Source organism: Petaurus breviceps, unplaced genomic scaffold, assembly GCF_028583685.1.
Source record: "Petaurus breviceps papuanus isolate PSGF00001 unplaced genomic scaffold, PetGlider_PUasm1.0 178, whole genome shotgun sequence".
In the NCBI taxonomy this organism is placed as follows: domain Eukaryota; kingdom Metazoa; phylum Chordata; class Mammalia; order Diprotodontia; family Petauridae; genus Petaurus; species Petaurus breviceps.
This window is the reverse complement of record NW_027185777.1, coordinates 7354327-7367780: the sequence shown is the minus strand read 5'-3', so window position 1 is coordinate 7367780 and position 13454 is coordinate 7354327. Positions and strand designations below refer to the sequence as shown.

At 37.0% G+C, this 13454-nt stretch overlaps 1 protein-coding gene across 1 annotated transcript in view; it reads left to right on the top strand.

Moving 5' to 3' along the window:
* The window catches only part of MINDY3 (MINDY lysine 48 deubiquitinase 3), a 112173-nt gene that overhangs the window by 43941 nt on the left and 54778 nt on the right, over window positions 1-13454 (top strand). The window contains exon 10 of the mRNA XM_069086250.1: window positions 806-886. Coding sequence (XP_068942351.1) covers window positions 806-886 — 81 coding nt within the window. The remainder of the gene's footprint in view (window positions 1-805; window positions 887-13454) is intronic.

Genomic DNA, 13454 nt, shown 5'->3' with positions numbered 1-13454 from the left:
ATAGATAGATAGATAGATAGATAGATAGATAGATAGATAGATAGATATTTGCAAATGAATTTTTAGTCTTTTTAGGCCATGATTGCGTATTACCTCTGTTTTTCTTAACTTTGCAATAATTCAGCATTTATTGGGGAATGAGAACTTACTCTTATGATTTACACAATTTTGTATTTAATTCATCTTTTACCATGATTTGCAGTCATCAATTCATAAGCATTTATTAAAGTGTTAAGTGTGTTGGAATCATACACATTTTTTAAACATTTTGACTTAATTCTCATTTATGATGATTAAAATTGTAGTACACTGTTCTGACTATAAGATGTTCAACACACTTTATTTTTTAGAGGGATGTTCATATTCATTATAGGCCCTTTATTACAAGGGTCTTGATGACCTGACTAAGATCTGCATGTTATGGTCTCAGTTTAATAACAGAAGAATCATCCATCTTCACACTGCTTATCACTGGTGGGATTCTAAGTTTTGGGGTGCTTTGCAAATGATACTGTGCTGAAATTCAAGGTGTAGCTTCCTCAGTAACTATTCAGCTTAGAGGGAGATTGTTTCTCAAAACTGTTCTGGCTATTTCTAGTTGAGGTTCTGTTGCTTCCTCTTAATTGCTAATTTAATAAAGAGTAGTAAGTAGTGTGTTATCAACCAGATTAGGTATACCGAAAAATGCAGAGTATCAAAATTTCTTTGTTAATGAAAGTATTTAAGAATTTTATATAATTATTATCATGATGAAATAGAACAATCTATCTGACCTGTTGTTTTTGTTTTGCTAAATTTACCCTAGGTTGGTTCTTACTTGAAATCGCCAAAGTTCCCCATTTGGATTGTTGGCAGCGAAACTCACCTCACTGTGTTTTTTGCCAAGGTATGATATTTGGATAATATGGTTTTTGTTATAAGACTTTAGGCATAAATACCAAATATGGCCTTAGTAAGTTGAGATCTTTGTATAAACTTTATTAAACATTTTTGTTGATTATTAAATAATTTTAATTTAACTATTAAATTAATATTAAATTAAATGAATAAATATTAAATATTCTTAAACATCCCATACCTCATGGACCTTTTCAAAAATTACAGTAATACACATATCTTCATTTTGCAGCATGTGTTTCTGTTAGGTAATTTTAGGATCATTTCAGTTATACTTCTTTACCTTTTCTAACTTTGCACCTTTTGTCTCTGAGTTTTCACAAAAGTTGTTGATATAATAGGAAAATTAAATGACTAAAAAATTAAGGATGTTCTACTAGTAGAAGTAAAAAATAATTTATATAGTATTAAATCATTATATTTAGCAAGATCAGTAATAAGAAAGGCAATGATATAGAATTGACATTTTGTGGTTTACAAGCTCTTTCCTCACAACTACTTTGTGAGTCAGATAGTATATCATTATCTCCATTTTGCAAATGGGGAAATTATTGAAATTAGGTACCTATAATAAGGGCTTAAATTTGATTAGAACCAAGATCATTGATTCCAAGTCCGCTGTTCTTTCTATGTGATCTAGTATGACCCTATCATTTTACAGATGAGGAAACAGATCTAGCGAGATATTAAGTGACTTTTCCATAGTTATATAGGTAGTAAATGTCAGAGACAAGATTTAAACCTAGGGCCTTTGATTCAAAGTCAGGAATCACTATGATGGGACAGAGAAGACAGAATATTAAAACTCTGAGATTGGAGTCAGGAGCATTCTAAGTTTGAATTCTGCCTCAGACACAAGCTATATGCTGATGGGCAAATAATTTCCTCGTCCCTCAGTTTCCTCATACATAAAATGGTGAGAATGAATGAATGAAAAAGTACTTTGAAGTGCTTCTTAATGTCTGGCTACATGTTGGCTTTGAAAAGGTGGTTTGGTCAAGGAAGTCACGGGAATGATTGGGCATTTGATCATTGTTTTCAGAGAAAGGAGAAGAAATGCTCAAATCAATGGTGATAGTGCTTCTGAAGTGGCTATGTCATTAGACTTCCCTAAGACTCTGTCCAACCATTACTGTCACTTCCTCGTCCAAACCACCCTTCCATAGTCAACACTCTCGTATGTGTTGTTTCCTCTTATTAGAAAGTAATTTTTTTGAGGGAAGGTACCCATGTCTTTGTATTTACATCTCTTTTCACTGCCAAAAAATGTGAATAAGTAATCAATACTGTCACTACTTCATCTTAATTCACTAAATACTAAACTCCTTTTGATCTGCACTACTGTTTTGAAACTGCAGTCATAAAAACCAGTGATTTCCCAGTTGTCAGTGCCCTGCAATCAGAACTCATTTCCCGGGGCGGCCAGGTAGCACAGCGAGTAAGAGCACCGGCTCCAGTGTCGGGATGACCTGGGGATCAAGTCCTGGGCTCAGACACTTAGCACCCACCCAGAAACACCTGGCCATGTAACCTTGAGCAAGTTACTTAACCCCAATTGCTTAGGGGCAGCCAGGTGGCTCAGCGAGTAAGAGCACCAGCTCCAGTGTCGGGATGACCTGGGGATCAAATCTGGGCTCAGATACTTAGCACCACACCCAGAAATAACTGGCCGTGTAACCTTGAGCAAGTTACTTAGCCCCGATTGCTTAAAAAAAAAAACCTCATTTCCTTAACTTTTCTAATTTTGAACAATCTTGAAAACCACTTTGCCCTTAATCTTGCCTTTTCCTTCAGATTCCATGACACTTCTTCCCTCCTGCTTCCCTGGGTATGCCCAGGATTCTGGATTGGACTTTTCTGTTCCTCTCCCCTCAGTCATCTTGTCTCCTTTTCATCTTTTACTCTGTGAAGATGATCTCCACATCTCCAGCCTTGACCTCTTTCCCAAACTCCAGACAAACACTTCTGACTTCCACTTAGGCATCTCTATTCAAATATTCCACCATTATCTTAATTCCAACATATTTCAAGTAGAATTTATCATTTTGTTTTCAAATTCTGATCTTGCCTTTCTTTCTCTACCAGGGGTTCTAACATTCTTTTGCAGGGACCAGAATTCATAACCTAAGAATCATTTTTAACTTCCATATAATTTGTCCCATATATTCATCCCTCTCGAAGTCCTGTAGATTCTTAACTCTACAATGTGGTAAGCTTCCCTTACTTTCTTCTTTTTTCTTTTTTTTCCATTTTTTAAATGCATTATTAACTTCTGATTTACCATTCATTTCCACCAGATTTTGAGTTACAAATTTTCTCCCCATTTTTCCCCTACCCACCGCCCCAAAATAGCAGTCCCACAAGATATTCCCTCCTCCAATCTGCTCTCTCTGATATTTTTCTCCCATACCCCTTTCGACTTATCCAGTAGGACATGGTGGATCACTATGCCCCAGTGTCTGTATATATTATTTCCCAATTACATGTAAAATAGTGTATATATATATTTAAACATTTGATTTTAAAACTTTGAATTCCAGATTCATTCCCTTCCTCCCTTGTCACCTGCCCTTACTGGGAAGATAAACAGTTCATTATGGGTTGTACATGTGTAGCTAATGCAAAACAATAACAGTAGATATATTGTAAAAGACTGACTATATTTCCCTTCCTCCTATCCCATCTCCCACTTGTTCTATTCTCTACTTTGATCCCATCCCTTTTCAAAAGTGGGTACTTCCAACTTCCCTCCCCCCCCAGCCTGCCCACCCTTCCATCATCCCCCCTCTCATGCCCTTCCCCCCTACTCTCCTGGAGGGTGAGATACCCTATTTAGTGTGTATTTCATTCCCTCCTCAAGCCAAATTCAATGGGAATAAGGTTGACCCATTCCCTTTGGCCTTCCTATTCTTCCCCTCCATTGTAACCATTTTCCCTTGCCTCTTCTATATGAGATAGTTTATCCCAAAATGTCTCTCCCCATCTCCTCTCATTATATTCCTCTCACCTCTTAATTTCACCTTTTAAGTATCATACCTTCCTGTTAAATTGGTCCTGTGCCCTCTATGTATACCTATAAACATATATACACATATTCACATATGTATTCATATGCCCATATACCCTCATATATAGACACACACACACACACACACACATATATTTCTATTCCCTTCAACTATTTTCATACTAAGAAAAGTTTCATCAGTTACAATTATTGTTTTTCCATGTAGGAATGTTAATAGTTCAACTTTGATAAGTTCCTTATGATTTCTTTTCCCTGTTTACCTTCTCATGCTTCTCCTGCTTCTTGTATCCGAATGTCAAATTTTCTATTCAACTCTGGTTTTTTCAGCAAGAATGCTTGAAAGTCCTCTGTTCACCTGAATAACCATATTTTCCCCTAAAACATGATACTCAGTTTTGCTGGGTAGCTGATTCTTGGTTTTAATCCCAACTCCTTTGACCTCCTTCGATCCCTCCAGTGTAGAAGCTGCAAGATCCTGGGTTATATTGATTGTGTTTCCACAATATTCAAATTGTTTATTCCTGGCTGCTTGTAATATTCTCTCCTTAATCTGGGAATTCTGGAACCTGGCTATAATATTCCCAGGAGTTTTCTTTTGGGGATCTTTTTCAAGAGGTGATCGGTGGATTCTTTCAACCTCTATTTTGCCCTCTGGTTCTAAAACATCAGGGCAGTTTTCTTTGAGAACTTCCTGGAGGATGATTTCTAGGTTCTTACTTTGATCGTGGCTTTCAGGTAGTCCAATAATTTTAAAATGATCTCTCCTGGATCTATTTTCCTGCTCAGTGGTTTTTCCCATGAGATATTTCACATTGCCTTCTATTCTTTTATTTGTTTGGATCTGTTTGACAGCATCTTGATTTCTCATAAAGTCACTAGCTTCCCTTTGCTGCATGCTAAATCTGAAGCAATGATTCTCCTCAGTGAACTTTTGAGATTTTTTTTCCATCTGGCAAATTCGGCTTTTTAAGGCATTCTTCTCCTCATTGCCTTTTTGAGCCTCTTTTGCCAATTGAGTTAGTCTGTTTATTAAGGTGTTATTTTCCTCAGTCAGGCTGTTGACTCATTTCATAATTTTCTTGAATCATTCTCATTTCTCTTCCCAATTTTTCCTCCACTTCTCTTATCTGCTACTTATGGTCTTCAGTGGCCTGTAACCAGCTCATATTTTCCTTTGAAGCTTTTGGTGCAGGAGTTCTGACTTCACTGTCTTCCTCCTGTTCCATGCTTTGATCCTTTTTGTCCCCAAAATAGGAGTCTAATATTGGATTCTTCTGTTTGTTTTGCTTCCTTTGCCTGGTCATGTTGCCACTCAATTACTTGACTTTTGGGCTTTTTGCCACAGTAGGACTCTGCCACCAGACAGAGAAGCTTCATACCCAACGCTGGGTTTTCTCAGCTGCTGGAGGTATTAGATGGGTGCCCTCTCTGAGGCCTCCACTCGCTCTGGCAATCTGGACACACACCCAAAGACCTCCACCCTAGACCACAATCCAGATCCAAGGAGGTTAAAGCAAGAGCGATTTCCCCTCAGACTGGTCACTTGGTCCCCTTACAGTCTGCAGGCCAGGAGCTGAAGCTGCCACATGGGGGCGGCTCCTCAGCGGCTTCTTGCTCTGGGGGCAAAAGCCTATGCACTCCCACTTACTGGGTCTCAAAGTCCAGACTGCACTGACCTCTCACTTTGTCCTTTGCATCTATGTGTTGATAATTCTGGAAATGGCCACAGCTGCTGCTGATCTGGAGTCCCTCCATCCAGTGGCTGATCAGACCAGGGGCTAAAACCTCTGGCTCACGTATGCCTGGGCTTGGCTCCCAGAGCGCCGTGCTGTCCAATTCCTGCCGGGCTGTCCTCAGCAGGAGCTTAGCTTCTCTGTGTCATTTTGTGGGTTCTGCAGATACAAAGTTTGTTCAGAGTCCCCTTTTTACGTTGATTGGGGAAGGAAGAAGCCTGAGCCGCTTGGAGGTCCTGCTTCTACTCCGCCATCTTGACTCTGCCCCCTTCCCTTCCTTTCTTACCATTCCCCTGTAACCATACTATTTCAGGTCCTCCTGGCCTCCTTCTATACTAACACCTAGTAGCAGAAATTTCCATTTGTCTCTTCCCTGTCCAGTCTATGTGTTTTTGACAGATTGGTCTAAATGATGTACAAATATAATTGTGTCACTTCACTGCTTATAAACATTCAGTAACTGCCTCCTGTTTTTGGAATAAAAGCAACACTTCTTATCTTGGCATTTAAGGCCTATCCATTCTAGCTCTAACCTTCCTTTTCAACATGCTGCTCCCCTCATTCTGTGCATAGATTGGGTGGTTTGTTCTCCATTTCCCAAACATTCCTTATGTTTTGCTGTATCATGCTTTTGTCTCTTTTTCCTTCAGGCTGGAATAATTTTTTTTTAAATAACTGCCTCTACATTTCCTACCCTTGCTTGAAGGCCAAATACTAATGTCACATATTCCATGAAATCTTCCTTCAATTTCCCTCTTTTTCTCTCTGCCCATTCCCTTACCCAGCCTGGAAGTGATTTCTTCTTCCTCTGATCTCACAGCACTTTCATTCTTCCTACAGGTCAGGTATCCTGTGAACTTTGCCTTCCAGAATCCTATAGTTCTTAACATAGGCATACCATTATAGTAATAAATGGCTCCAAGGATTTTCTTAGGAACTGACCTCTGGTCCTTTGAAAAGAGTCATTCCCCATGGGTGCAGATGAATCAGATCCAGAGTAGCAGGCATTAAAGGCGCAAAAACACATAAGATACCCTAGGGACCTGGACAGGAGAACTTATTATCACATGTACAAGAGCTCCACCTGTGGACTATTATGGATATGTTAGGTCCATAATATAATCAGAATTCTCACCAGGCTTCAATCTTGATCTCTCTGTCTGTATCTATCTCTCCGACTTCTCCTTCTCCTGCTTTCTTTTCCTCTATGAGGTAGATGTATGATCAGTACCAATTATAATGAAGTACAGGACACTGTATAGTTTATTTTATAGTGCTTGATTTTTGTTTTACAGAGCGTTTTTTCCAAGAAAAGAGAACTTAGTATTCTTTTTTATGTAGGAGTTATAGTTGTTTATTTATATAGTTGTAACTGGGTTTTTATAATCATTTCCTAGATCCTGGTTAGGATCACAGCTCTATCATAACAATTACAAAACTATAGCCGATCTATGTAGTTATTTTAACCCATCTATTGAATTGAACTAATAAAATTCTAAAATAATGTACTTTTTACTATTATTCCTTTGTCAGTTTTTTTAAATTTTGTCCCAAACTGGTAAATCAGTTCTTTAAATTAATATTTAGTAATTCCTTCTAAAGTAAATATATATGTGACTAACAGACTTTGTCACATCACATAGGCTCCAAATAGCTTGTTTAAAGTTAATGTTTATGGTTGGTTAATGTAGACCGTGAAAATGTAATTGTGTGTGCCCTCAGATGAAGAAGAAAATTGTTTCCTTTTGGGGAAATGATCACTTACCCATATGTTTTGTGTTTTCTCTTTAAGATGAGGTGTTTAAGTCCTCAAATTGTAATGGTAAACTCCTAGGAAATGTTGGTTTTGCAAGTTCATGATTCTCAATTTGGGTGCTGACCCATGCTCTTAATGAAGTTATGATTTCATACATTTGAGAAGGCCAGTTGATGGTAAATTAAAGTGCTCTTATTTCCTATTAAAAGTATTATAACGAGGATCTTCCTGTCAAAGTATTATGACCATGACCATGCTCTTAATGAAGTTATGATTTCATACCTATGAGAAGTCCAAGTGATGGCAAATTAAATTGCCCCTATTTCCTATCAAAGTATTATAATGGGGAGCTGCCCTTCAGGAATGGAAATGTTAATGGAAATCCTTGTTTTCTGAGCTGCATTACAAAAGAACAAGTAGAATAATTTCAATAAATGTGGAAGAGAGAGGGGAAATTCTGGTCAGTTTAATTTGAAATTAACAGTTATAAAAATATACCAAGATTCCATAAGTAGCTTTAAAAATTACAGAGGAAAAAATCATAAATGACTAAATCAAGTAGCTAGCCTAGGAATTTACACAAAATAGTCATGTCATATTTGAATCGTTGCTTTTTCAAATAGGATTTTCTCTTTTCTAAAATTATGTAATTAATTTGCCATACTCTTGTTTCATATTGGTAGTTGAAATCTGTGCATGCCTAGATTTTTTTTTCCTGCCAGATCTTTGAAATTGCCCAATAAAAGCACTTAGATGACCAAGGGAAAAAACAATTTTCTCTTTAATTTAGTTATTCTCTTAAAGTATGATGAGTCAGAAAAATTATTGCCTTTCTTTGTTTCGCAATGCATATCTGTTTTTCCATAGCATTTTGTTTTAATAAAAACGCCCACAATTCACAAGTAGGTGATAAAACCCAATTCAGAAAACTCTTGTTTCTAGAGTAAGTTTAAAAAGATGTGGCCTAAACTATTATAGAAATGCTTTGACTGTTGGTCAGCATTAGTCTACCCCACAGAGTAATGTTATTGACAAAGACTTGAATTGCTGTTGTACCATGAGGTATGAGCAAAGTAAATTGTTCAAAACTCAATAGAATAATTGTGTAGTGGTTCTGACACAAATTTATTTTTTATTTTTATTTTATATTTTTATTTATTGACTCACCGATTATCAGCAGTGTTACTTTCTATTCTGCTATTCCCAGTAAGTAAAATACATTGTTCTGTATTGAAATATTTTGAACAAATTAAAGAACTGAACTTTGTAATTCCAAGGTGGTAACTATTATTAGAGCATGCTGTGGCAGAGGAGGAAGGTTGGTATTCTTTTGTATTTCTCCTCATGGCAAAATTGTCAACAACAGTTGCAGATACCTATAATTAATAAAAAATTTAATTGAAAGACCCTACCAACTTCTTTCCATGTCCATGGCTGAGTTTGTAGGAAATTAAAATACATACATTTATAAAGGATGCAACCAAATAAGTGATTAATGCAGAACAGGGCAACTTTATTTTTAAAAAATATAATTAGTGCGTTCTTTTTATAATAGTTATGCTTTGTTTGATGTAGTTTCATAATTATACTTCACTTGTAATGAAGTTTCCAACTCTAGTAACATCTTGCCATTTTGTTTACTTCTTATCCATAAAGAAATAGATAAATTCTCCATGGAGGATTAATAGCCCCTATACGTTTATTTTCTCATCTCTACAAATGACTCAGGTCTATTTAGTCCCTAGATCCAGGCCTTGGCCTTCTGAAGTGATACAGCAGCACCCTCTCCCCCAGACTCTCAGCTGAAGCACCGTTCCTCATGTTTCACTAAAAAACAACAAGGCCATTTGACAAGAGTTCCTTTTTTTCCCTCTTCTTCATCTCATGTCACTCAGATGCCTTTCTCCATTATCTCCTCCTTCAGCACTATCTCAATGAGGGAAGTAGCCTTTCTCCTTGCTAAGGCAAATCCTGTCTGTGTGCATCCTTGATCCCATCACTTCCTAATTTCTCCAGCAGATGGCCCCTCTTATTACCATATGCTCTGTAATCTTTGATTTCTAGCTACAAATTCTTCCCTTACAACATAGAAATATGCTTATCTTTCCCCTTTCCTTTAAAAAAAAGTGTTTCATTTGGTCCTGCTATCCCTGCTGACTAACTCTACCCATTGCAGTAGCCTTCTGGTCAGCCTCCATCTCATGTTGCTCTGTTCCATCCTCCATTCACAGAGCTATTGTGAGGCTCTAATAAACAATATGTGTAAAGCACTTAGCACAGTGTCAGGCACATAGGAGGCACTTAATAAATGCTTATTTCCTTCCCCCACCCTACCCTTTTCCATTCCCCTTCCCCTAGTCACCTGCTAAAGTGATTTTCCTAAAGTAAAAGTATCTTTATCAGCCCCTACTTAGGCTTCAGTAGTTCCCTGTTACCTTCAGGACCAAATAAAATCTTCTCTTTAGTATCTGAAGCCCTTCACAGCTTGGCACCTTCCTACCTATCCATTTATACTTTACACCCCTTCAAGTGACACTGACCTTCGTGTGCTTCCTTGAATACAACAATCTATCTCCTGGCTCTGTGCTTTTTCTTTGACTTTCCTGCATGCCTTGAATGTTCTTCCTTCTCATCTCTGTTACCTGGATTGCCTGGATTTCATTAAAACTGTTTAAATCTTACCTTCCATAGGAGACATTTTGGTCCAACCTCTTGACCCTCCCACTACATTCCTCTAAGAATGCCTTCCATTGCCTATGTACATACAAGATAAATGTTGACATGTTGTTTCCCCCATTAAATTGTGAGCTCCTTGAGGGCAGACACTATATTTTGTCTTTCTTTGTATTGCCAGCACTTAGTATAGTGCCTAGGATATAGCGTTTAATAAATGCTTGTCAACTGTTTGACCAAAAGAAAACAAAACACTGGTTATACAGCAATAAATGTAACAGGCTGGAGAGACAGAAAATTCTGTGAAGAACTTAATAACAAATGAAAATAATAAAATAATACAGTATTGGGTGGCCAGGTGATGCAGTGAGTAAGAGCTCCGGCCCCAGAGTCGGGAGATCTGGGATCGAATCTGGGCTCAAATACTTAGCACCCACACAGAAACATCTGGCCATGTAACCTTGAGCAAGTTACTTAACCAATTGCTTAGGGGCAGCCAGGTGGCACAGTGAGTAAGAGCACCGGCCCCAGAGTCAGGAGACCTGCGATCGAATCCAGGCTCAGATACTTAGCACCACACCAGAAATAACTGGCCATGTAACCTTGAGCAAGTTACTTAACCCCAATTGCTTAAAAAAAGAAAAAGAAAAGAATACAGTATGCTTCTTAGTAATTAAAAAGTACAAAGTTGAGAATATTGAAGAATAATGAAAAATTTATTGGAAGATAATGGATTAAGAATAAGCAATGAGACCAAAGATTTTCATACTATACAGATGCCCATGTCTATCAATACATCATGAATACTTTCTTCAAGAAAGGAATGGGAAGGCACTGGATACGGTGATCAGTAAATAACATTAAAAAAAATAAAATTGATCATATTTTAATAGCAAAATACTTGTCACCAATATGGTGACACCAATATGGGAGCTATTCCTGAATCAACTGTCTGTGTAGCTAGGGCAGTAGCTTATTAGAACAAATATCAAAATTAATATAAAGCTAGATGAAAGGATAAAAATGACCAAAAGTATGGGTGGTTGAAATATTTTAAAACAGTTCTGAAACTAACCTATTTAAGCAAGTTACTGATGACAAATGGATTATAGAAAGGAAGTTAATTGATGTAAATCATTTGTCATAAAATGGAGACCAAACAGCCTAAAATCCATCATAATGAGCTGACATTTAATTCATTTATCAAATACAGAGATTTGGCAGCCAAAGGCAATACAGATTTAGAAAGTTAAAAACTCAATAAAATTTTTACACAGAGGAACACTGGAAGATTTAATTAATCAACAAGCATTTTATTAAGTAACTACAATGTTTCAGTCACTGGGAATAGACAAAAGTTAAAACATCCCATGCCCTTAAAAATTTAGTGTAGCCAGGGGAAATGTGTACATTTGTAGATAGAAAATATCTAGATATAAGGTGATTTGGGGAAGAAGGAATTAGCAACTGGTAGATCATGAAATGTATAGTGTAGAAGGTATCACTTGAGCTACACTTTAAGGAAAGCAAGGCATTCTGATAGATGGATATGCATGGGGGGAGGGGGGAATAGCGTGTATAAAGGCAGAGAGGACTGGGAGTGCCATGTATGAGAATCAACAAGGAGTACAGTTTGGCTAAACCACATTGTTTGTGGTAGAGTAATATGTAATAAGGCCTGAAAGGTAAGTTGGGGCCACTTGGTGAGTGGCTCTAAATGCCAAACAGGAGTTTATACAGGGTGTCCCAAAAGTCTTAGTGCAGTTTTAACCATAAAGAGAAATATAAATGCTACAGACTTACACATTTGAAAAGCTAGTTATTTATTATTTTAAAATATTGATGTTTCTTATTTAAATTTAATATAGCTGGGGCAGCCAGGTGGCGCAGTGAGTAAGAGTGCGGGCCCCGGCGTCAGGAAACCCGGTATCGGTTCCGGTCTCAGGTACTTAGCACCCACACAGAAAATAACTGGCCGTGTAACCTTGAGCAAGTTACTTAGCCCCAATTGCTTTAAAAAAAAAATTAATATAGCTACTGAAGTGCTATACATTGCTTTGTTCAGTTTTTTAACTTTACAGCAGATGCTACTCAGTAACTGAAAGGGCTACATTTGTAGCCCTGGCCTACAGCTAGGATTATCCAAAGATATCCAAAGATAAGAGGTTTTGATACATGATACATATATGAGTTTTGACTTGACCCCTAAGGAAAAAGTTGAAGGGACTTTTTTAGATCAAGTGACCAAGCTAAAGGACCTTCTCTACTTATTTACCAGTCTGAGAAATTCTCATCCAGGAAGTGTCACACAAAGTGGCCTGCCCATCTTTTTGAAAAATGATGCTATTTAATAGATGTAACCTCTGCAGTTCAGGAATGAAAAAATTCTTAAGCATTGCTAAGTATTCCCATTGACTACAGATTCTTCAAAAAAAAAAAAGCCAATAATACAAGACTTTTGCTGATAGCATGCCAAACATTTAACTTTTGGGGTGTCTCATGTTGCCTGACTTCTGAGACTTTTCTGTACCTCAAATATAGCAGTTAACTTTGCCACTTATGTAGAAAGTTGCTTCATCAGAAAAAGTCAACTTGTCGAGAATGCCATTGGAATTTTCAGATTTTCACTTCATCAGTTGACAAAAATCTAACCTTGCATAGTAATATTTTTGTAGTATTTCAATAATTATGACCTTGGAAGCATTCTTACAGAGTTTCACTGTTAGAATTCTGTGCACTATGATTTGGAATTGTCAATTCAGCAGACTCATGGCACACTCATTTTGGGGGGCTGTCCAAATATCCTCTCAATTTAAGTCAGCCTCTTCACTTTTCTCCATGTAGGTTTGTTGGGAATTGAATCAGTATTATTTGTAATTATTCTTTTTTTTTTAATTTCCATGGAGAGGCCTCTTCCTTTTAATAGCAAATTAATTTTCTTCTTAATACTGTTGTGAACTTGAGCTCAGCTAAACAGAGAACACAATTGACTTTTACTTTAATATTTGCCATATACAGTTAGAGGGACTGAAACAAACAAAAAAATAATGTTTTTCAAGATTCAGAAAACTAAATATTAAAAGAAATTTAAATAACTGAGATTTTAAATTGTTTTGCATATTTGTAGCATTAATAGTTTTGAAGTTATTAAAACTGAGAACTGCTCAGAGACTTTGGGGACACCCTATATTTGATCCTGGAGAGGGGAATAAAATGATCAAATTTTTAGTTAATCTACTCAATTTCATAGAACCATGTGGTTCTATCTGGACTAGTGAAATGGGACTGAGAACCTTGAGATAGATAGCCCAGTAAGAAAGCTATTGAAAATTTTCAGGTAAAAGACCTAAATTAGGGAAATAGCTGT